General features: G+C 45.0%; 1 protein-coding gene across 3 annotated transcripts in view; it reads right to left on the reverse strand.

The window, feature by feature from the left end:
• Positions 1-25,731, reverse strand: part of SH3BP5 (SH3 domain binding protein 5) — a 56,871-nt gene that overhangs the window by 10,852 nt on the left and 20,288 nt on the right. For 2 of the 3 annotated variants that reach the window (XR_014503351.1, XM_083405070.1), the window contains exons 3-5: positions 24,148-24,276; positions 4,308-4,472; positions 1,673-1,803 (exon numbers count right to left, since the gene is read on the reverse strand). Coding sequence is in view for 2 of the 3 variants with exons in the window: in XM_083405070.1 (XP_083261196.1) it covers positions 1,673-1,803; positions 4,308-4,472; positions 24,148-24,276 (425 nt within the window). In the remaining variant the exon portion in view is untranslated. Of the gene's footprint in view, positions 1-1,672; positions 1,804-4,307; positions 4,473-24,147; positions 24,277-25,593; positions 25,699-25,731 lie in introns of those variants that run through there. The other variant, XM_083405071.1, reaches the window with a different exon arrangement.

A 25,731-nucleotide genomic window follows, 5' to 3' on the forward strand; every position in this document is an offset into this window, starting at 1 on the left:
GAAACCAGGAACTATGTTCACATGTGGTGGGGGTGTAAATATGTACAATTTTGGGGGGCAAAGGGTGTTTAAGGAGCTAACAGAAATCACAGGTTATGAAGGACTTGCTCACAAATTTATTGACAGCTGCGCAGTATGATGGCTAGGAAGTGGAAGGGGCAAGCAGAATATAAAATGGGAGAATGGTATAAAGAGGTGTGGGATACAGCTATTGATGATAAATTAATGGGTGCCATGGAACATGCAGGGGGAATGATTTGAAGGAAATATGACGGGTGTTTGTAGAATTTGTACTTTTAAAACAGAAAGGGGTCAAACCATCGCAGGAGGTGTTGAAATTCTGGGAGGTTGGATAGTTACAATGGAATGGTCTCGGTGGTGGCTGCACATTGTTATTCTTATGTATGATTATTACTTTGTCAAAATATAAGAAGAAAGGGGGGGAGTAGGGAGAAGAGGTTGGAAATCTAGGGCCGAGTGCATGTTTGGGGCCTCTGTGGACCATCCCCTAACACTGCTCTTGAAAAGCAACAAGAATATTATTGGCTCAAAAATGGAAGCAAGAAGAATTACAGACAATTGAAGAATGCAGGGTGAAGTTAATGGACTATGCAGAACTAGACAAACTAACAGGACGAATTTGAAACCGGCGGGACCAGAAATTCACAGAAGACTGGAGTAAATTTACGGACTATTTGAAAAGCATTTGTGAAGATCAGACGACGTTTGTAGGTTTGCAAGAAGTTTTGTGAGGAGTATTGTTGGAAGTATTGCAAAAATGGATAAGGGGAAGGATAATTTGTTAAGAGATTTAAAGGCAATATAAAGTTAAGAAATGTATAAGAAGTAGATAAAATGGTGGATCATCATTGGACTCGATGGCCCTTGTGGTCTCTTCCAACTCTATGATTCTATGATCAGAGGTGCTGATGGAAGTCTAAAAAGATTGTATAAGTGATAAGTTTTGTGGTACATTTTATAATTTATATGTTAAAATCAATAAGAATTATCAAAAAACAACAACCTGCTCTTGAAAGGTAAAGGTAAAAGTACCCCTGCCCGTACGGGCCAGTCTTGACAGACTCTAGGGTTGTGCGCCCATCTCACTCAAGGAGGCCAAGGGCCAGCGTTGTCCGAAGACACTTCCGGGTCACGTGGCCAGCGTGACAAGCTGCATCTGGCGAGCCAGAGCCGCACATGGAAACGCCGTTTACCTTCCCGCTAGTAAGCGGTCCCTATTTATCTACTTGCACCCAGGGGTGATTTCGAACTGCTAGGTTGGCAGGCGCTGGGACCGAACAGCGGGAGCGCACCCCGCCGCGGGGATTCGAACCGCCGACCTTTCGATCGGCAAGCCCTAGGCACTGAGGCTTTAACCCACAGCGCCACCCGCGTCCCTCTTGAAAAGAGCTGCCCTAAATCAAAAACCTAGGAGTTTCACATCCCCCAGAGAGCACAAGTTCCCAAACTTGGGTCTCCAGCTGTTGCTGGACTACAACTCCAATGATCCCTGAGGAGGAGGACCAGTGATCAGGAAGGATGGGAAATGTAGTCCCAAAACAGCTGGAGGCCCAAGTTTGGGAAACCCTGTCCTAGAACATGTGCAGACAAACGTCAATCCATGCCCGGGCAAAATGGGCCCAATGGACGCGCTGCAAACATCTCCACGTACTTGGATTTATTTATGGTCCTTTTGAGCTTCTTCTCCAGCTGTTTCATCCTGCCCATGGCCGCGTTGTATTTGGCAGCCGTCTCCTTGTGCACCAGCTCACTCCGGGTTTTCGTCTGCTCTGCTTCCATGACCTGGACAGAGGGGGAGAGAAACAGCAGTTTTGATCACAATACTATCAACTTTGACATACATGCAAGGGGAAAGCTATCCGTGAAATTCAGCACAGCTGCAATTTCTAATGTTAATGTGTCTCAAAAATAAAAAAAAAACAGGGAAGGAAGCCATGCATAACTTTCTGATCCCTCCAGCCTTGACTAACTTCGGCCCAACAAAAAGACTCCCTTACGTTCCATTACATATCTAAGATTGTTCAGTGGAGCTCATTTCGCATCATTTTACGTGACACATTCAAAACAAAAAGGGCACTCAGAAAGAAGCAGTATTTTTGACTGCTCTGTTCTTCTGGAGTACTGCCATAGTCAGAGCATGAGCATCTGAAAGCCATGTTTCTCCAGGCGTCCGAGTTAGACTGACAGAGGGATTTGGGCTTTTAATGTATTCCAGTTTGTTTGTGTTTTGGTGCCGTGAAAATTACTGTATTTTTTGCTCTATAAGACTCACTTTTCCCCTCCTAAAAAGTAAGGGGAAATGTGTGTGCGTCTTATGGAGCGAATGCAGGCTGCGCAGCTATCCCAGAAGCCAGAACAGCAAGAGGGATTGCTGCTTTCACTGCACAGCGATCCCTCTTGCTGTTCTGGCTTCTGGGATTCAGAATATTTTTTTTCTTGTTTTCTTCCTCCCAAAACTAGGTGCGTCTTGTGGTCTGGTGCATCTTATAGAGTGAAAAATACGGTACTTGGCATTCCCGCAGATTGGGCTTGATAGCATTTCATTCTCAGCTATCATCCGATGGCCATGTTGGGCCATATCCCATATGGCCATATGGGATGGCCATATCCCTCACTGGATAAATGCAGCATCATGTGATGACTTAAATGTGTGAAAGAACCATCAGAGATCAAAACACATCTAAATCAGCCTTGTATAAAGGTAAAGGTACCCCTGCCTGTACGGGCCAGTCTTGACAGACTCTAGGGTTGTGTGCCCATCTCACTCAAAGAGGCCAAGGGCCAGCGCTGTCCGAAGACACTTCCGGGTCACGTGGCCAGCGTGACATCGCTGCTCTGGCGAGCCAGAGCCGCACACGGAAACGCCGTTTACCTTCCCGCTAGTAAGCGGTCCCTATTTATCTACTTGCACCCGAGAGTGCTTTCGAACTGCTAGGTTGGCAGGCGCTGGGACCGAACAGCGGGAGCGCACCCCGCCGCGGGGATTCGAACCGCCGACCTTTCGATCGGCAAGCCCTAGGCACTGAGGCTTTAACCCACAGCGCCACCCGCGTCCCTTACAGCCTTGTATATACAACCCTAAAAAGCTGGCAGACAAGGGCTTTATTTCAATGCTGGGCACTCTATTCCTCCTTCACCAGCAAATTTGTCTACACACAATTCTCATTGTGACTCCCAAATTAGTGCAAAACTAATCTAGAATTCGACACAACATTCTTTTTTTTAATTTTTATTGGAATTTTATTTACAATGTAACATAAACCCCCACCCTCCCACACAAATCCACCCTCATTATACGTGAACATAACATACAATGAGCAAAACATACAACAATACAAACAACCAAATAAAAGATTTCCTTTATCCTGTATCTGGCCTCCTTATTTACTTCTTAAAAACTGTTTCCTTTATGAATAATGGTTAAGGTTTTTCTAATTATAACTTAAATATCCACAAAGTCTCCTGCAGACATTAATCAAAACAAGTCCAGGTATGTATTTTAGGGAACTGTTTTGTGAAGTATTCTCTGCATTTTCCCCATGCTTTTTGAAACTCTTGTCTAGTGTGATCTCTAAAGGTAAAGGTAAAGGGACCCCTGACCGTTCGGTCCAGTCGTGGCCGACTCTGGGGTTGCGGCGTTCATCTCGCTTTACTGGCCGTGGGAGCCAGCGTACAGCTTCCAGGTCATGTGGCCAGCATGACTAAGCCGCTTCTGGCAAACCAGAGCAGCACACGGAAACGCCGTTTACCTTCCAGCCGGAGGGGTACCTATTTATCTACTTGCACTTTGACGTGCTTTTGAACTGCTAGGTTGGCAGGAGCTGGGACCGAGCAACGGGAGCTCACCCCGTCGTGGGGATTCGAACAGCCGACCTTCTGATCAGCAAGTCCTAGGCTTTGTGGTTTAACCCACAGCGCCACCCGAGTCCCCTAGTGTGATCTCTAATTGCCTGTTAATCTAGCCAGTTCAATATACAGTTTGTCTTGCCATTCCTTTTTTGTTGGGACAGTTTCTTTAGCTACACAATGTTCTGACCTACACTCACAGCAAGACTCATCCCACTTCGTAGTAGAAGCTGGAAAATGCAACAGTGCAAATGATTTGTGTGTCTTCTTCCCTGCTTGCAAGAGCCAGCTGTAAAATGCACGCCACCCAATGTTCTGCACAATGATCAACTCCATCTGCCTGCCCAAGTATCCAATAATTTTTAGCTCCCCGTTCTCCAAGGCAGCAGAGGCACAGGAAAGGAACAGCTTTTCCAAGGCATGCCAGCAACAGATCTTACCCTCTGAGTGGCGTGGTTGAGCATCTCCTGCCAGGCAGAATCAAACTGACGCTTGTCATCTTCCAGCAGCCTCTGCTCGGCAAGGGAAATGGTCTCTTTCGCAGCTCGGAGGACCTCCGTAGCTCTCTGAAAATCCTGGGTTGCTTTCTGAGCTTCCAACTGTGCCTAAAAGGTGTGAGAGATAGGCAGGGATTTAGCGCAAATGGATTTCAACACGTACAAAAGAAGGGAAGATCAGATACAAAACGGTATCCTTTTATTGACTTTGTTAAGACATCACCTTGCCAACAAAGGTCTGTATAGTTAAAGCTATGGTTTTCCTAGTAGTGATGTATGGAAGTGAGAGCTGGACCATAAAGAAGGCTGATCGCCAAAGAATTGATGCTTTTGAATTATGGTGCTGGAGGAGACTCTTGAGAGTCCCATGGACTGCAAGAAGATCAAACCTCTCCATTCTGAAGGAAATCAGCCCTGAATGCTCACTGGAAGGACAGATCGTGAAGCTGAGGCTCCAATACTTTGGCCACCTCATGAGAAGAGAAGACTCCCTGGAAAAGACCCTGATGTTGGGAAAGATGGAGGGCACAAGGAGAAGGGGACGACAGAGGACGAGATGGTTGGACACTGTTCTCAAAGCTACCAGCATGAGTTTAACCAAACTGTGGGAGGCAGTGGAAGACAGGAGTGCCTGGCGTGCTCTGGTCCATGGGGTCACGAAGAGTCGGACACGACTAAACAACAACAAGACAATCGAATGTGGTTTTGACCCTCCACCGACGCATGGAACCTTATGGAGAGAAACATTCATTTCTGGAGCTCTTTTAACCTGTGACCCTGAAATTTCAGGTGCCCCCCCCCAAAAAAAAACCTGATGCCAAAGTTTTGTGCAAGTTTTGAGCCATTTTGTGCCGCAAACCCCGCGTTTGTGCTGCCTCCCAAACTGAGTAATTGGCAAATCAAATTGGGGTCACGACTTAATGCCCCCTAAACCTAACTTTGCCTGATTGATTCCAAACCAGTGCCAAAGTTGTGTGCCGGTTTGTGCGGCGGGGGTGGGAGTGGGGGAAGAAATGGATAATTGCCAGGTTTCAGTTTTGCCTAATGGTTCTCCATCTTGTTTTTGATTTCAGCTTGCCCTCCAATGAATGGTATCCTTAAATGCCATTAGTGGGCAACTTCTAATTTGATTTACCTGTCCGCAGACAGTTTTTCCAGGTCATCTGGCACAACAGAGCACCAAAACCAGAGCAGTGCATGGAAACACCGTTTACCTTCCCACTGGAGCGGTACCTATTTATCTACTTGCACTCTGACATGCTTTCAAACTGCTAGGTGGGCAGGAGCAGGGACCGAGCAACAGGAGCTCACCCCGTCGCAGGGATTCGAACCGCCGACCTTCTGATCGGCAAGCCTAAGAAGCTCATTGGTTTAGACCACAGCTCCACCTGCGTCCCTTCTTAGTATTTTAGGACTGGGCAATATCTGGTTTTCAACCTTGCGGTATGTCACCAACTAAACATTGTGATATACTGTTATGTGCAATGTTTAAAATAAGGATGGACCTATGTAGAGGTATTGGCTGGCTTCACGGTTTTCCCTGCACCGTGAATTTTGCATAGCACACACACATCACGATTTGCAATATATTGCCAGATTTAAAAATTATGAAACCAATATCATGATATGGACTTCAAACTGTTTTTGACGATGTATCAATTTATCACTCAGCCCTAATCTGTACATGATGATGGAAAGGATTTTTTTCTTCTTCTCTCTTCTCCTTTCTTCATTTTAATTCCTTTTTCCTTTTCCTCTTTTTCCTCCCCTTGTTAAAATTCACAAATACTTTTCTAAACCTCTTTGCTGCATTCGGATGGCTTTCGGCGCTTTACCCTGAGATCGTTAAGCGCTGGCAGAAGTTGGAGGCATTAGGAAAAATTTTGAAAAGCTGCGCATTATTTAGCAAATAATATATCAGGCAAATTCACGGCTAAAGAGCTCCAGCTGAGCAGGCCAGCTTGCATCAGCTTAATGTGGCTTTGGCGTTCCTAAGCTTCCCTGCCAACTGCTTGCTTGCAAGGAATAAATGTATATTACTCCTCCCAAATGCCTTTGGCTACATGACATATTTAAACAGCCCACCAGCCCGGTCTGGAATGATTATCATTGTATAATCCTTAAACAGCCATTGGTTGTACACTTATGAGCTGGTTTGTCATAGGTGCTGGGGGTTGCCAATCTACGCAGTGTTGGTTATCCTACTTTATAAGTTATGGGGTTGCCAACAGGCGAGCCATTTGAATTTACCATATTTTTCTGTGTATAAGACGCCCCCATGTGTAAGATGACCCCTATTCTTTTAAACCGAAATTAAGAAAATAAGTTGTTTAGCTTTTTTGGGTGTGGGGGAGGTCACTTCCACCAATCGCTCAACCACCTGCCTACCACTGCCAATCGCTTGCCACAGCCACTGCCAATCGCACACCCCGCCGCAGCCGCCAATTATCTGCCCGCTCGCTGCCACCAACAGCCCACCCGCCCACTTGCCACAGCCGCCCATCGCCCGCCCAATCGCCAGGAGAATTATGCGAAGATGAAGACATGCTTGGCAAACCCTCCCCGTGATCAGCTCCCGTCCGGAAACCAATGTCCCCACTGTGGAAGGACGTGTGGATCCAGAATTGGCCTCCACAGTCACTTACGGACTCACTTTTAAAACCCTGTTTATGGAAGACAATCTTACTCGGCTACGAGTGCTCGCCAAAGGAGAAGGAGAAGCTGTCTAGGTACTGAAAAGTCCTGTTTTCACCTCTGTCTTTAAAATATATTACATGACACAACCATTTAAAGTTGTCTTTTCTAAGTGCTTTTTCATGTTGTCGTTTGAGATGCTCCGGCTAAACTCCCAGCACACACAGCATGAACTATTTATTTCCTGCAGCATTGAGTTCTGATGGCCTACTTTACAACAGGAGTTTTCTTCTTTTCGTGAAATCTCTCGAGAATGTTACTGTTCAAGGAACCAAGAGCGGCACAGCCAGGGAGTGTGGGTTAGTGGTTAGAGCGCTGAATGAAGACTCGGGAGACCAGCATCTAAATCCCACACAGCTCACTGAATGAACTCAGGCCACTCAGGGGTCTGGTATGTTATAAGAGCAGGAGGGGGAGAATCAAGAATATAATCCTTGAGCTTCTTGGAGGAAAGTTGGGGTATTAATGTCACAATTAAAAAGTGCCTAACCTTTACCAAATATAGGGCCCAGCAATAAAACAGGAGTCTGACCCAGGGTTTGAAATTAGCAGGGCACCAGGCTCATTTTGCGCCTAAGGATTCTCCATTTGCGAGCACCTCAAAAAGTTTGGGTGCCATTTTTCCCCGCCTGGCTGACATTCAAGTTTTACTGAAATGTATGTGCTTTGAAGCCTTGAAGTATACGTTCAGGACAGACAATATGTTAAGGTGTTTAACAATAAAGAGTAGAGCGTTTTGAAAACTGATGTACGGTACCAATATTTTTATTGTAAACGCCAAATGAAACATGTATTAACAATTTCTGCTACAAAATGTTAGCAATGAGTCGCTTATGTGAATTGCGTATTAATTCATGCTTATCAAAATAACAAATAAAAAGTGTTGCTGAACGCCCCAGACTAGACATTCTGTTTTGGCACCCACAACCCAAGTCGCAGAAACCATTTGGCTCCTAGCTTTTCCACCCGCGTTTCTGACACTGGTCTGACCCCGGGTAAGCGTTGTTACTGGAGAACAACGCAAAATGATTTCTGAAATCATTTTCATAAATTGAAAATGACCCCACAGCTTGTGCTTTGGCCCAGAACAATCAAGGTCATTTTCAAGGAGAACTGTACGGAGGACATTGAAGCCCATGACATTTTAGTGTGGGTGGTCAACATACGGAAACCTGCTTTCCTTTCTCCTGCCACCCTTTCCTCAAAGAAAAACAGCTAGAAATGTGATCCTAAAACAGTTCCAGGAGGCGTGTGTCTGTGTGTGTGGAATCACTTGAGATCACAAAGAGAACTTCCATTATTCACACACACAAAGATCACAAGCAACAGCCCAACAAAGGACGACTTTATAAGAAGCCTTTCTCTCCCTCTCCCTATTATGGTTCAAGCAAGATACGGTTCATTCATTGTACTGGGATGCAAAACACAAGTCGTGCCCCACACCCATAGAAGTAGCAAGCTCATTCCTTCCATCATCCTCAAAGCTGGCATCGAGGACTGTCAAACCAGCATTTTCCCAAGAAATCTTTGTGGCAATTCCGCAGAAACTATTTCAACATATACCGTATTTTTCGCTCTATAAGACGCACTTTCCCCCTCCTAAAAAGTAAGGGGAAATGTGTGTGCATCTTATGGAACGAATGCAGGCTGTGCAGCTATCCCAGAAGCCAGGAGAGCAAGAGGGATTGGTGATCCCTCTTGCTCTCCTGGCTTCGCTTCGCTGGAGAGGCGCTGCGCAGCATTCCCTTTCTGCGCAGCGCCCCTTCAGGAAAGCGGGAGGAGAAATGGAAGGGGCTCTGTTTCTCCTGCCGCTTCGCTGAAGGGGCGCTGCGCAGAGACGGAGAGAATATTTTTTTTCTTGTTCTCCTCCTCTAAAACTTGGTGCGTCTTATGGTTGGGTGCGTCTTATAGAGCGAAAATACAGTAAGTGACAAAGGAAGACAAGAGAAGGAACCCCATCCCCAAGGCAGTAAATCAGAATTCAGAAAGCCTTAACCATACCTCTGTGGTATCAAATGTGTCACTGAACCAGTGCTCGAAATTAGCCAGGCGCGTTTTGCGACTGGCGCGGGGTCCAATTGCAACCACATGCAGAGCTCTGGCTGCCAGGTTGGCAACTGATGTCTCCATCTGGCTGGCCCCTCCAGCTTCCTTAAGCAGCTAACCAGAGGAGCTGTATCTGGAAGTTTTAATAATAATAATAAACAACTTTTATTTGTATCCCGCCCTCCCCGGCCGAGACCAGGCTCAGGGCGGCTAACATCAAATATACAGTGGTGCCTCGCAAGACGAAATTAATTTGTTCCGTGAGTCTCTTCGTCTTGCGGTTTTTTCGTCTTGTGAAGCACGGCTATTAGCGGCTTAGCGGCTATTAACGGCTTAGCGGCTTTAAGAAAAAGGAAACAAACTCGCAAGACGTTTCGTCTTGCGAAGCAAGCCCATAGGGAAATTCGTCTTGCGGAACGACTCAAAAAACGGAAAACTCTTTCGTCTAGCGAGTTTTTCGTCTTGCAAGTTTTTCGTCTTGCGGGGCACCACTGTAAACATTGATACAAAATCAAACAATAATTAAATCACCTCTTAAAAACAAGTCTGGATAAAATTTGAATGTCGGGTGTCTCATGTGTTCTTTATATTCTGTTGGAAGCCACCCAGAGTGACCAGGGCAACCCAGTCAGATGAGCAGGATGGTGATGATTGTTTTATAATGATGATGATGTGATCACAGCTTTATGTGGATCACCACAAAATAAACAGATAGGGGACAAGAGACCCTTGCTTACAGTGCTCTAGAGCACTGTTTCCCAATTGCCCCCCCCCGGATATTTCAAGGGGCCACAGGTGAAAATCGTGTAAATGGGGGGCCACAGCGGTGTTGACTTTTTCGCAGTATAGTAGCGCAGAGAGCTTGCTGGGGAGAGCTTGCATTAAAAAGAAGGGACTCAAAAATAACTTAAACAAGGTTTTAATAAGAAAAACAAAAACTCCTTAAACACCAAATACATCAACAACCAAACCAGACCCAACCACCAACCCATCCCCCAGGGTAAAAGGCAGAGCTAGGTGCTGCCCCTTATATACTGTGGCCAATTCCCAACACAGCTTAATCAATGCAACTCAGCAGCACCTGCTATGCCTCACAGCTGCAAGGCTGGATCTCATTAGTTTACTCTGGCCCTTGCTCTGGCCCCTTAAAGGTATACACATTGGGTGAAACAATGATGAACCTTTAGATTTAAAGAAACAGTTCAACATTTCCCCTGCGGTTCATCATTGTGGAACAAAAACATAAAGCATACTTTGTACATGTTTTTCATGTGTAACCTTTGGAAGTGCTTTAGTAAAAATGTCTGCAATTTGATTGTCACCTGGAACATATTCAAATACAACCATTTTGTCAGCAATTAATTTCTTTACAAACTGCAAACGTAATCTTAAGACTCTAGTGCGCTGCGTATTGGTTTCTGAACATAGGATAGCGAGTCCACTCTGGGAATCAAGGTAAACTATCACTGGTAGTGTTACTTGCATCTGTAGGTCAGCAAATACTTGCATATACCATTCTATATCCCGAGTGGCCTGAACGCACGCACATAATTCACTCTCTGTTGTGGAGAGACAAATAATGGTTTGTGTCTGGGACTTCCATTCAAAAGGACAACCGTTATAACAAAACACCATACCAGACACACCCCTGCAATTATTTTGTTCCACTGCATGAGATGCATCGCAGAAAATTTCAAAACCTTTGTCAATACTTGATGTAAACTGCAACCTGTAATGTGTGGTATGTTTAAGGTACATTACCACTCTCTTAAGAGCAGAGAAACATTGTGTAGTGGGCTTTTCCACAAATTGATGCATCTTTTAACAAGAGCTTAACTGTTTCATATTTTACACTTGGTGAATAACACAAATCATAATCTTCACCTGGAATTTGTTGAAAACCTCTAGCGACTAATCTTGCCTTGTACCTTACAACTTCATTTTTGTCATTCATTTTAGCTCTATAAACCCATTTTTAATCTATAAGTCTCATATCTGGGGTTTGAGGTACAAGAGACCAAGTGTTATGCTCTTTTAAAGAAGCTATCTCAGAGTTCATAGGTTTATACCAATTTACAGCTTGGTGCTTAGGTAAATTCTGAACATCATTGTAGCTTTTTGGCTCAAAAACCGCCTTATTGGCATACACAGTATTAAAATGTTCATCTGCAAATCGTTGTGGCTTCTGCCTCTTTCTATCTGAACGTCTCAGTCCGGAAGGAGAGTCAGACTCCTCAGACTTAACAGGACTAAGTGAACTACTAGTTTCAGGTTGTAAACCATCATTGTCAGACTGAAGAGATGCCTGTAGGCTAAGCTCACGGTCAGAAAACTCAAGAGAATCTAACCTCCCCTCAGGTGCCTGTAACTTTAAATCATCAAACAAATTATAAGATTCAACAGGCTTTTTGTCTTCTCCCATTAATTCAGAAGCACCATTTTCTGCTGCTGCTGCTCCTGCTTCCTCTTCTTCCTCAGTATCATTTATACCATCAGTATCTTGGAAAACAGCAACTCCTTTCCAATTTACAGTTTGTATCATGCTTCTGGTAATATGAAATTTGCCAGTTGCTGGTATGTAAATTCTGTACGCCCCCTGCTGGTAGCCCATTAATTTTCCCTGAACACTACGCTCACCCAATTTCTGCTTAGCGGGATAATGCATAATTACATCTGAACCCCAAATGCGTAGGTATTTCAGATTAGGGCGTTTTTTAAACAGCTTCTCATAGGGGGTGACATCTAAACCAGAATGATAACTTCGATTTCTAACAAAGCAAAAAGCATTAAGCGCCTCAGCCCAAAAGTCTTTGGGCAGGTTAGCATCGTGCAGATAAGTTTTAACCCCTGCCTGCAGGTCACGCTGCACAACTTCAACAAGCCCATTTTGCCAGGGACTTCGGGGGCAAGATAACTCATGAGTAGTCCCCTGCGCTTCCAGGAATTTCTCAAAATCCTCAGAAACAAATTCCCCACCCCGGTCAGAAAACAGGTTCTTAATTGGTTTGTTAAAGTGCGTTTTTACCCAGTTGCAAAAAACTTTGTACTTCTCAAATGCTTGGGACTTTTCAGCTATTGCATAAGTCCAACAGTATCTACTATACTGGTCTATCAGGGTAAGCCAGTACTTAGAACCTCCTAATGATGGTGGGAGTGGCCCAACTAAATCACAATGTACACGCTCAAATGGCTCAGTTACTTTCCTATCTGAGCACCTACCCTTGCGTGCAACCTTGATCTTATTTTTGCAACAGGATAGACATTGCATAAAGAATTTACATGGTTTTAGGTTGAGGCCATTAACAATATTCTTTGTCTTAATTACATCAGCAAAATTCAGGTGTCCCAGAATTCTGTGCGCCTCGTGGACACACCCGGAATGTGGTCTTACATTCCTCAACCCCTGGCTTGACTGTGCTGCTCTGCAATTTATAGGTGATTGGGAGTAGGTGCGAAAATACAGTCTATATAACCCATCAGATTCCCGGGCATACAATAGACGTTTGTTCCCCTCAAAAAACTCACACATTGAATTTAAGAAACGCACAGTTATGCCTTGACGAGCAAAACATCTTACTGATAATAAATTGTCCACTGACGGGCAGTAAATGCAGTTTGCTATCGTAATGTTTAAAGAGTCAAGTTTAACAGTACCTCTGCCAAGCGACTGCAGGACTTGTGAATCGGCTAAATGTACATTACCAATTTCCTCTTCGAAAGAAATAAACAAGCTTCGATCGTTGCAGACGTGCTGAGATGCACCTGAGTCTACAATAAAAGAATTCCACTTGGCACCTTTAGTTCTTTTACGACCTGTTGTCCGAGCATGAAAAGCTTGCGGCTCGTTTCTGTCTTTACGGTACAATGTTGGCTGTTGGGCTGACGGCCGCGACTGACGAACAGAAACAGACTTGGGAGTACTTTGCTTTCTTTTGGCTCTGCAGTCCTTTGCAAAATGTCCTTGCTTATTGCAGAACCAACAACGCTTTGCAGCTTTAAATGCAGTCGTATCACCACCAGCTTGCATGTGGCGTCCCTCATTACTTCCGGAAATAGGAGTGCTTATGGCACAAGCCTCCCTTCTGTCCAACTCGCCCATTAATCTTGCCGTTACCCCTTCCACAGTTAATTGTGCTGGTGGAACAGCAGATATCTGGCTAGCTATACCATCAAAGTCCTCATTAAGGGAACAAAGGATGATAAAAACATACTGAATATCAGGTATCTCCATGTCCCTTCGAATTAATTCGCAGCGTATTGCCTCCAGACGTCTCAAGTGTGCTGCCAAATCACCACCAGGCTGCAACTTCGTCTGGTACAACTGCTTGAAATACGTCAATGCAGATGCTGACTCTTTTCTAACATGCACTGCTGCAAGACTGTCCCACATTTCTTTGGCAGTTTTCTTATTCCTTATATAAACTACTTGCTGGTCGCTGACAGCCAAATTAATCATCGCCCTGGCTTTCGCATCTCCTTTCGACCAAGCATTAGTCACTGGGTCAGGAGGGTCATCAGTTACATAGGTCCATACATCTCTAGAGGTCAAAAGCGCCTCCACCCGAAAAGACCATAAACTATAGTTCTCATCTGTTAGCTGTGGGAAGACTAGAGCCTTCTCCGCTTCAGGAACCCGGTCAACCATTCTGGAACTCTTCCAGACCCACAAAAACTACGCTAACAGGAGAAGGAGTTTTCAAACCTTTTTCAGAGTCCAAAAATATGCAGTCATCCACTCAGCAGCTGGGCCCATAACCAAAGGTGTTGACTTTTTCGCAGTATAGTAGCGCAGAGAGCTTGCTGGGAAGAGCTTGCATTAAAAAGAAGGGACTCAAAAATAACTTAAACAAGGTTTTAATAAGAAAAACAAAAACTCCTTAAACACCAAATACATCAACAACCAAACCAGACCCAACCACCAACCCATCCCCCAGGGTAAAAGGCAGAGCTAGGTGCTGCCCCTTATATACTGTGGCCAATTCCCAACACAGCTTAATCAATGCAACTCAGCAGCACCTGCTATGCCTCACAGCTGCAAGGCTGGATCTCATTAGTTTACTCTGGCCCTTGCTCTGGCCCCTTAAAGGTATACACATTGGGTGAAACAATGATGAACCTTTAGATTTAAAGAAACAGTTCAACAAGCACAAGGCTAGGGGGCCAGGGAGGGAAGTGAGAAGTGAAGAAAAGAATCTTTAAAATAAAAAAAATCCTGAGTGGCTGGCTATCTGCTTGGCCAGTCACAAGCGGGTAAAGGGGTTGCCCACCAGTGTTGGAAAACACAGCCATAGGGGCTCTGGCAAGATCTCGCAGGGCCGTCAAGAGATCCCACAAGCTCTAAGATGGCCCTGATCTTACAAGATCTTGGATGAGGACGGTTCCAGGGATTGTTCTGACTGCCTTGATACGCAACCATTGCAAATGCAACTATCACATAAATTGCGATCTCCCTTTACATGAAAAGTATCCTAATAGCCCCAGAAGCAATGGGTCTTTTGGAAAATGAGTTATTATATTATTCATCTCAAAACAAAGCGCTTCACAAAAAAACTTAAAGCATTGCCACTCTGTCACAACAGAATAGCGGAAGCCTAACTTATCCAAACCGAACAGCCACACCAGAGCAGCATTCAAGCTGAAATTGCCCAAGACAGCCTTTCCCAGAAACAAGAGTTCATAGGTTACTTATGCAAGCCTTATCACAACTGACAGCAGGCAAAGGCTATCCGCTTTAAAGCCACAGGCCAGGAAGGAATATTTTAAGTTCCAGCAGACAACACAGCGCACAATCATTTCTGTGGCAAAAACTCTGCCTTATCAACATGACCCCATCTGCAGAAATAGGCATTTGGACTCTCCCTCGTGCACAAAAAAGAAATATTTGTGTTAAATTATCTTTACCGCGCTTTTACTCTCTCAACACACACACTGCAAAAAAGCAGGAATATGTTATGGACTTAGCATTACTAGCAGACGCACAAAAGACTGTGCCAGGCTTAAAGGTCCACCCAGTGCTATTATTCTATAAAATGGCATTCCAGAGTGTTCCGGCTGGAAAAAAGGCGCCCACTTCACTTATGAAACATTCACATTTGGGAATCCTATCACAAGCATGAGGAAAAAGCAGGCTCTTCAAAGATGAATGAGGGATATGGGAAACAGGATTCAGAGCGCAGGAATCAGACCATTATATAACTGGATTCTTGGACTATGGCTGGGCGATGTAGCGTTCAAAACCGGTTTCAAGTCCATATTGTGATACTGGTTTCATAGTTTTTGACCTGGCAATATATTGCGAATCATGATGTGTGTGCGTGCGCACTATGCAAAATTCAGAATGCAGGAAAAACCTAGCGATGTTTAGCTGGTGATGCGTCACAAAACTGAAAACCAACTCCATCCTTATTTCAAATCACCCACCCTACCATTTGCCTCAACATAGTTCCATCTTTATTTCAGACGTGATAAATCAGTATATCGCAGTGTTTAGCTGATGATATATCGTGATGTTGAAAACCAGGTAATTGCCCAGCCCTATCTTGGACACAGTGAGGGACGCGGGAGGCGCTGTGGGTTAAACCACACAGCCTAGGGCTTGCCGATCAGAAGGTCGGCGGTTCGAATCCCCGCGACAGGGTGAGCTCCCGTTGCTCGGTCCCTGCTGCTGCCCACCTAGCAGTTCGAAAGCACGTCAAAGTGCGAGTAGATAAATAGGTACCATTCTGGCGGGAAGGTAAATGGCGTTTCCGTGCGCTGCTCTGGTTCGCCAGAAGCAGCTTAGTCATGCTGGCCACATGACCCGGAAGCTGTACGCTGGCTCCCTCGGCCAATAAAGTGAGATGAGCGTCGTAACCCCAGAATCGGTCACGACTGGACCTAATGGTCAGGGGTCCCTTTACCTTTTTATCTTGGACACAGGGTCAAAATGAAAGTTATCCTGGGGACCAGAACTAAAAAAAAAGAGGTATAGTCTAATAAGCACAAAACGGGATGGGAATTGGCCGAAGAAACAGAAGGCATTAAAAGCTGCATGGGACATGGCAGCCAAATGGCGCGTAGTCGCTAAACTTAAAGGGACATTTTTTTAATTTTAAAAAAAAAACCCTGAAGGCCCCACACCCCTGCCTGGCCCCAATCTGGGGCCCCGCTCCGCCAGGTGTATGACCCCTTGGAGCCGCTCAACGCCAAGGGCAACCGGCCTCCACGCACCTTTACTATGCGGATGTTTGCATTTGGAAAAACCAGAATTTCAAAGTTATTTTGTGCAGCAAACATGTGCAGGATAGTTCCCACATGTTGCAATCTGCTTGCCAGGAAGTCAAACTGTGTCCCTTACATCAGAGTAAACCTGTAGCCTGTTTAGGGCTATGTGGTTTCTTTAGCAGCCAGAAAACAACAGTGTGATCATTTTCATCCTTAGCAGTGAGTGGCTTATGTGGAACAGCTCACAGCCCACGATAGCAAACCTGTCAGAGGATGAAATAAAAAAATTAAAAATCATACCCGGCTGCGCAGGGGGAAACCTAATGAGCGAATCCGTGCTTTGGCAACTTTACAAATCACTCCAGTGGCTGGTGTGAAATATTTCCTTTACCAAACCAAGACAACAGCCTGCCTTAGAAAAACAACACCACTTCTCTGGTTCCAGAGTTTGGGGGACAGGAAATCATTTCGCTTCCTCCAGCAGCTTTTTAAAAGCAGGTCACGCTTCCATTCTTCCTAGAATTCAACACTGTGCATAAATCCAATTAAACCCAGTCACCCAAACAGCCTCCCCAGGCGGATATGGTTCCAAAAACAAGGCAAAGGGACTGATTTTGTCAGGCGTCTCATGCCTGCATCAGTCCTGGCCTCCGAGTGACATCCAGAATACACTTACATGTAAAATCCATCTAGACCTTTATTAGCTGTGGCTCAGTGGTGGAGCGCATGCCTTCCATGCGCAAGGTCCCAGGTTCAAGCCGCAGCCTCTCCAAGTCTGCTTTTAATCAGCGCTTTAGTCCATAGATCAATCAACTAGTTTTAGTTAACTGATTAGCAGAAACCAACTTCAAATCAGAAAGGGCAAAATTTTAACTGGATTTGTGAAGCTCAGAGTTAAGCACAAAGCTTTTTCTAGACTATTTTGATTCTGGTCAAATAAAGGTTGACAAATGGCCCTTATAACAATCAGTAGCCTTTGTTTAGACAATACTGAGCTAAATTGACTAATAATAATAATAATAATAATAATAATAATACCCCACCCATCTGACTGGGTTGCCCCAGCCACTCTGGGCAGCTTCCATCATATACAAAAACATAATAAAACATTAAAAACTCCAGGGCTGCCTTCAGATATCATCTAAAGGTTGTATAGTTATTTATCTCCTTGACATCTGATGGGAGGGCGTTCCACAGGGTTGGCGCCACTACCAAGAAGGCCCTCTGCCTGGTTCTCTGTAACCTCACTTCTTATTTACAACTTGAACAGCAAACAACATAAAATACAGATGATCACCGAATCATGGCATTGTAGGGTTGGAAGGGAAATTAAACCACTTTCTAACTGTGGAGACTAGGGGACAATGCTTGGTGTATGAAGCTCCAAATTCTCTCATATTCTCTCTCATTCATTCATTCATATATATATATATATATATATATATATATATATATATATATTCAGTGTTACATTTTTCAAAACCACATTCACATTAAAATAAACTTCCTCATTCATATCTTTCTTTAAAATAAATCAATCATTCACGGCTTCCCTTCTTCCCCTTCCCTGGTTCCTTCCCTCCCATCCCATACTGTTCTATATCCATTTAACTCCCTCATTCCTTTATTATTCCTTTGTTATGTGTTATACTGTTGAATTTGCCTCAATCCTACTAACGTTTTCACATGTTTACAGTTGATTTCCAAATACTCCACACGCAAAAATCCATTCCTCTTTATATACTTGATCTTCTTTTATTTTACTCGTTAGACCGGCTAACTCTGCATATTCTGTCAAATTCAATGCATTCGCTCAGAATATTCACTTGGATCATAAGCAATCACACATGTCCGTACAACATCAAGCAACGTGAGCTGAAATTTTTCCAGCTAATCAAATTAACAAGCTTGCTCCTAACTTTCTGTTCCTTTTTCATTATATATAAGTATATATTACTGAATCATCACAATGCCCCGTTGGAGCAGATACCCAGTATCAAAGCAAGCTCTCTTGTGCAAGCTTGATGTCACGCTCCCAAAGTTACTCAAGATGGTGAAAGCAGGAGGGCACCCAAGATTTAATGATGTTTCTCAACGAAAATGAAGTGATCTCGGAGGTGAAAGGCCGCAATGAAGTGCAGGCCCTAAGGGGCTAATAAATCACACGGGGTCATGGGAGCGAAAGGGTCAAGACGGAGGCACTGCGAGCTTCCAGGGGGCTCTGCATCACAACCGACGTTCGAATCAGCAGCAGCAGGAGACTGAAGAAACAAGCCTCTCACATTGGCAAGAGCTGCAGAGACACCTCCCTAACTTAATATATTTTTCCATGTATAAGGCGATGCTTTTTGCTAAAAAAAATTAGGCAAAAATTGGGTGTCGTCTTATACACCCATAGTGAATGCGGGGGGTGGGACGTGCAATTAATGGCAGCAGCAAGCCGGAGATTGGCAGCGGCGACTGGGCGGGTGATTGGTGGCTGCAGCAAGGGCTGGTGGCGACTGGGCAGGCGATTGGCGGCTGCGGCAAGTGGGCGGGTGGTGGTGGCTGCGGCGAGGTGTGCGATCGGCAGTAGCTGTGGCAAGCGATCGGCAGTGGCGGGCAGGCAGGTGAGCGATTGGTGGGAGTGACCTCCCCCACTCTCCAAAAAAGCTAAACAACTTAATTTCTTAATTTAGGGTTAAAAAAAATAGGGGTCATCTTATACGTGGAAAAATATGGTGTGGGTGGGTGGGTATATATATATATATATGCAACAATGCGAGAAGCTGCGTTTATAGTGTCTTGCCTCAGTAATGGACTGGATGAGAGCCAACAAACTGAAGCTCAATCCAGGTAAGAATGAGGCTCTGTTAGTGGGTGGTTCCCTAGATGGGATGGGTAGGAGATTGCCTGCTCTTGATGGCGCTACACTTCCTCTGAAGGAGCAGGTTTGTAGCTTGAGGGTACTCCTGGATCCTTTGCTGTCACTCAAAGCTCAGGTGGCCTCAGTGGCCCGGAGTGCCTTCCATCAGCTTCAGCTGGTGGCCCAGCTACACCCCTATCTGGACAGGGATAGCCTAACTACTGTTGTCTACGCTCTGGTAACCTCGAGGTTAGATTACTGCAATGTGTTATATACAGGGCTGCCCCTGAAGACGGTTTGGAAACTTCAGCTAGTGCAGAATTCAGCAGCCAGGTTGCTCACTGGAGCAAGACGGTTTGAGCATATTACACCAATTCTGGTCTGACTGCACTGGCTACCAATTAGTTTCCGGGCCCAATTCAAAGTGCTGGTTTTAACCTAGAAAGGCTTAAACGGCTCAGGACCACAATACCTCAAGGACTGCCTCTTTCCATATGAACCTACCCGGACCCTGAGATCATCTTCTGAGGCCCTCCTTCGTGTGCCCCCTCCTCGAGAGGTGCAGAGGGTGGCAACACGAAAATGGGCCTTCTCTGCAGTGGCTCCCCATCTGTGGAATGCTCTCCCAAGGGAAGTTCGCCTGGTGCCTGCATTACACACCTTTAGGCGCCAGGCAAAAATGTTCCTTTTTAACCAGGCCTTTGGTTGATTTGGTTGACATCCTATGTCCTTTTAAAATGTGGCTCTTTTCAGGGGGGGTGTTATTGGGTTGTTGTTTTTATCCTGATTATATATGTTGTGATCTTTTCTATGAACTGCCCTGAGATCTCCGGGTATAGGGCGGTATATAAACTCAATAAATAATAATAATAATAATAGAACATTTTCAACAATTATATGCACTTCACAGCAGTGGTGTAGCGTGGGTTGTCAGCACCCGGGGCAAGGCAAGTAATTTGCGCCCCCTAGAGTGAGTGAGCCAGGTAGGGGCAGAGAGCTGCGAGTGCGAGCACGCCCCCCCAGATGTTGCGCCCGGTGCGGCTGGCCCCCCCTGCACCCCCCACGCTACGCCACTGCTTCACAGCAGAGCCGCTTTGCTGCACCACCTTCCAGTGGATTTTGATCTTCCTATAGAAACACAGAAATATTTTCAGTCTCTAAGGTTCTCTCTTCTGGACAAAGAAAGAAACTTCCTCGAGCTACCGACGATTACCAAGCATGGCTGCGTCAGCAGAAGAGGTCAGCCAGTTATTGTGCTGAACTACGCCAGCTCTTTCGCTTGTCACCAACTCCGTGGCGGCTGGCCAAACATGAATCCAACTCTGCCCCATTTTCACAGACATAGGATTTTTGTTCTCAGAACTCATCCTTCCTCGCAGCTCTTGCCAAGAAGTGTTTTTGCAAGACGGGGCAAATCTGTACAGTCGCGTAGTTTACCGCAAGTTCCAAAAAAGCAAAAAGTGAAATTTTTAACGACTCTGAGGATGGCACTGGTGATTCAAACGATCGACTGACTGTATGTTTAAAGGGAATGACTTCCTCCAAAGGAATCCTGGGAACTATAATTTACCTCTTGCAAACCTACAATTCCCAGCACTCTTAACACACTACAGTTCCCAGGATTGTTTGGAGGGACCCACCTGCGTTAAATGCATGGTATGGATGTAACTTTAGACCGGATCTGCTTTTAACATGTGGATTTTTTTTTGTTGAGAATAGTTTTTAAAATCAGAGCTGGAATCACTTTTGAATGTAATCAGAATTTCTGGTTTTTCAGATGTTCTGTTGTGTTCAGTTATATATGCGTGGGGGCTTATTATGGACACATGAATGTTGGGTGTAGAATCATGGACCAATTTCAATTTCTACACTTAGAATCATAGAATTGCCCAAGGACCATATACAGTGGTACCTTGGGTTAAGAACTTAATTCGTTCTGGAGGTCTGTTCTTAACCTGAAACTGTATTTACCTGAGGTACCACTTTAGCTAATCGGGCCTCCCACTGCCGCCGCCGAGCGATTTCTGTTCTCATCCTGAAACAAAGTTCTTAACCCAAGGTACTATTTCTCGGTTAGCGGAGTCTGTAACCTGAAGCGTCTGTAACCTGAAGCATCTGTAATCCGAGGTACCACTGTAGTCCAATCCCCTGGAATGCAGGAATCTCAGCTAAAGCATCTATGACGGATAGTCATCCAAACTCTGCTTAGAAACCTTAAAGCAAGAGAAGCCACAACCGCCTGAGGGAGACCATTCCACCGCCAAACAACTCTTACTGCCAGAAAGTTCTTCCTGATGTCTAGTCAGAATTGCCTTTCTTGTAACTTGAATTGTGTGCAATTCCGCTCCACAACCCTTCTCCACGCAGTCACATAACATCCGAAAAGTGCAACGAAGTCAAAGAGCAGCTCCGGAATTAGCAAAGGGATAGCCAACACAGGCTGGGTTTACTACGTGGGGGGGGGGGGACAATGTGCTGTGCTCTAAACCACTGAGGCTCTTGGGCTTGCCAATCGGAAGGTCGCCTGTTCGAATCCCTGCGACAGAGTGAGCTGCCCTTGCTCTGTCCCAGCTCCTGCCAACCTAGCAGTTTGAAAGCACGCCAGTGCAAGTAGATAAATAGGTCCCGCTGTGGCATGAAGGTAAACAGTGTTTCCATGCGCTCTGGCTTCTGTCACGGTGTTCTGTTGCGCCAGAAGCAGTTTTGTCCTGCTGCCCACATAACCCAGAAAGAAGTCTGTGAACAAATGCCGGCTCCCTCGGCCTGAAAGCAAGATGAGCACTGCAACCCCATAGTCGCCTTTGACTGGACTTAACCCTCTAGGGTCCTTTACCTTTACCTTTTTTTGCAGCAGCTCATTATTCTACCTTAGCCACACAAGCCTTTTTCATAGAATTGTAGAGTTGGAAGGGACCACCAGAGGACATCTAGTCTCACCCTCTTTTTTCTCTCTTTTTTTGCAAGCTGCACCCTGCACAAACAGTGCTCCAGTGTAAGCTACAAACTTGATCGGAGCAAAAGAATTGCTGACAAGTATGTTTGGGTTGTCAACGAGCCTAATCACTTTCCTTCAAACTAGGACCACAAACAAGCATGAAAAGCAATTTATAAGCCGGTAAGAAGACGACTTTGAGGAGCTCCCACCCAATTCAGCTTTGTCAAGCCAGCTGACGGTTTATAGAAAGAGCCACCTACAAGCCCAGATCCCAGCTCACCTTCCCATTAGTAATAACCAAGGCTTAGATTCCATTGTGACAAAGCCACCCGACGGCTTCATCGCTCACTGCTCCTAAGAGAAATGAGCACACACTGCAAATAATTCCAGAATGTGGGGTCGTGAGAGCTGGCCCCATGACTCACAAAAGTGAAAGGCCTGAGGATGGAGTGCTTTCTTCCTAATCATTACAAGAGAACGAACCGAGGGCATTAACTACAATTGCACCATTGAATATCATTGTTCCATTCAATGCACCATTGAGTCTAGCCATACTGTCTGCTGGTCATAAAATCAAAACTGGATCAAGGGGGGGTATGGTAAGAAAAGAAAGCCATCTCAGTCACTATTATGAGATTTAGAAACAGTCAGCGTGTCACAATATGATGATCACAAAGCAGCCACACAGCCATGTCCAGTCACAATTGTTTTCACTCCCTAAGCCACAAACAGTCACTTTTAAGCAATGCCACCAGAATTTTTTGTTCTCCTTTTTGGTTCAAAACCACAGAAAGAGAAGGTGCGAGAGAGAAACTCCTCCATATTTTAGCTTGCCATCAGTTTCCATAGCAACCCCAAAAGCCCGTGAGTAAGCAACGCCCAAACATCTTCAAATTACAACACACCCACATGATTTTTTAAATCGATTTACAATTCAAGCTTCTGCGCATCCGGGATTTTAAAAATCAGAACAAAGAGATGGAAATCCCAAGACCAATAATTAGTTGTGCTCTGACGCAATTTGCTGGGAATCACAGGAACGCAGATAGGTTTTTGGAAGGATCTGACAGATCGTTATTATTAGCGGGGAAGGGGAAAGAACAGAGCAAGTCCTTTCAGAGTTTACTTGCGCGTGGGTGATATTTACAAGCAGCCGGAGAGGGTACAGAAGGAGAAAAACGGTGTCATCAGTCCTGCGACCATTACGCACAGTTGAAACATCCACAATGATATTTGTCAAATGCTTACACATCGCACAATATAAACAGCATCTTTGTGCAGTGGTAGCTTGGTTCTCGAACTTAATCTGTTCTGGGAGTCTGTTCCGACTCCCGAAACCGTTCGAAAACCATACCCCTAAACATTTTGTGAATCTTCGTACGTTAGTCCATTTACTGTATTTATTAACAATAAAATTGTGATTTTCTTGAGTCAAAATGAGAGTATCCCTAAACATTTTTTTAGAGAAAAAAGCACTGGTTTTATCAAAGTACAGTGGTACCTTGGTTCTCAAACATAATCCGTTCCAGGAGTCCATTCGACTCCTGAAACCATTCGAAAATGAAGGCGCGGCTTCCAATTGGCTGCAGGAGCTTCCTGTACTCAAACAGAAGCCACGTCGGATGTTTGGCTTCCAAAAAACGTTCGCAAACCGGAGCACTTACCTCTGGGTTTGCGGGCGTTCGGGAGCCAAGCCATTTGAGAACCCAGGTACCACTGTACTCTTGATGGGCAGATCTGGATGATAATTCACTATGGTTTATAAAGCTAGGAATGAGTATTGGGGCCAAGCCTTCAACTTTGGCTCGAAGTTCCTGGCTTGTATGCAACCAGTTCTTCGTTCTGTCCAAACCGGGGAATTCTGGCTCCACAAACCGAGAGAATAAGCCAAGATCACACCCTTAATACAAGCCAGGACCAAAGCCAGCGCAGAACAATTGCAGTATATGAACAATTGCAGTATATGAAGCTGCCAACCATGCTCCAAAGCAGGCTAAAGTGTACTCTGTGTGGCTAGAGTCACACCCTCCCCGCTTAATAGCGAAGGCTTTTCGACTTACCTGCCTGGCAACCCTCCGAGCTTCCCAGTAGGGTTTCGAGTCTTCGACAGCTTTCCCAATCTTCTTCACTAGCTCATCGAGTTTTATTGTAGCCTCAACCAGGACGGAGCGGAATTTCTGGCGCGCATCCTGCAAAAAGGGAAGGGAAGCAAAAAGGTGTCAGGAGACGATTCTCGTAGTTGTAATTCACTAAGCCTGCCCATCCTGAACCACATGGAGGAACCTTGAGGATCATGGCTGTTGGAGTAAATAAGACAACGTGTGCCGTTCAAATTTCTGGAGAGTAAATAAAGATCATTGTGACAGTGAAAGCCTTAGATAAATGTCCAATAGGTGTATATAATATCTACCAACTTTTGCCAGCGATGCCAACTAGATTTGAACAGAGGTCAAACCCTCTCAAGTTTAAAAAAAAATCGGACATGAATTTCTGTATTCCTCAAAAGAAACAAATGGTTTTTGCAGGGTGATTTTTTTCAACTTTTAGAAATTTCAGAGTGATTCTGGGGACCTTTTCCCCTTAGCACTAACTGATAATGTCCTTTCAGCTGTGACCATATTTGTAATATTTGTTTGGGGACTATTAGTTTTGTAACGAAAAAGAAGACGTTTAAAAAACCGTGACATATATATATATATATATATCTCCATTGTAACTTGATTGTGTCACCTTCAATGGAATGCTTATTTGTATATAATTTTTTAATTAAATTTTCTGAATTACATTTCAAAATATTCATTTAAAAGGTAAAGGTACCCCTGCCCGTACGGGCCAGTCTTGACAGACTCTAGGGTTGTGCGCCCATCTCACTCAAAGAGGCCAAGGGCCAGCGCTGTCCGAAGACACTTCCGGATCACGTGGCCAGCGTGACATCGCTGCTCTGGCGAGCCAGAGCCGCACATGGAAACGCCGTTTACCTTCCCGCTAGTAAGCGGTCCCTATTTATCTACTTGCACCCAGGGGTGCTTTCGAACTGCTAGGTTGGCAGGCACTGGGACCGAACCGCGGGAGTGCACCCCGCCGCGGGGATTCGAACCGCCGACCTTTCGATCGGCAAGCCCTAGGCACTGAGGCTTTAACCCACAGCGCCACCCGTGTCCCTTAAACAACCTTAAATCAATGCCTTCCCTTTTTCTCTTTCGGTGGTTCATTTTGCTTACCCAACATCCTTGCATATTTTACATAAACTAAACCATTCTGTAATCCATTGTTACATCCATCAAAACATATTTACACTGCTGAATTTATATTAATGGTACCAGCGTTTTTAAACAAACAGCAATCTAGGTTTAATGTGTGTCACCTCAGTGCAATGTTTCCTAAACACAAGACAGATTGGGCTGCAACAACCTGCTGTTCCTATATGCCTGTTTAGTGGTATTTTATACCATTACAAGTGAATACGCGATTTCTGGCCTCGCCCCATATCTCACTAGCTGCCATACCAACTCAACCGTCAAGCAGAATGTTGTTTGTAGCTTTCTCACCACCTCAAGGGGGACGCTCCTGCCCGTGGGGTGGGGTCCTGGCCATCTGCTCCAAAGTCTGGCTGGGATAATAGAATCATAGAGTTGGGAGAGACC

This window comes from Podarcis tiliguerta, assembly GCF_965153285.1.
Source record: "Podarcis tiliguerta genome assembly, chromosome: 12".
Classification (NCBI taxonomy): domain Eukaryota; kingdom Metazoa; phylum Chordata; class Lepidosauria; order Squamata; family Lacertidae; genus Podarcis; species Podarcis tiliguerta.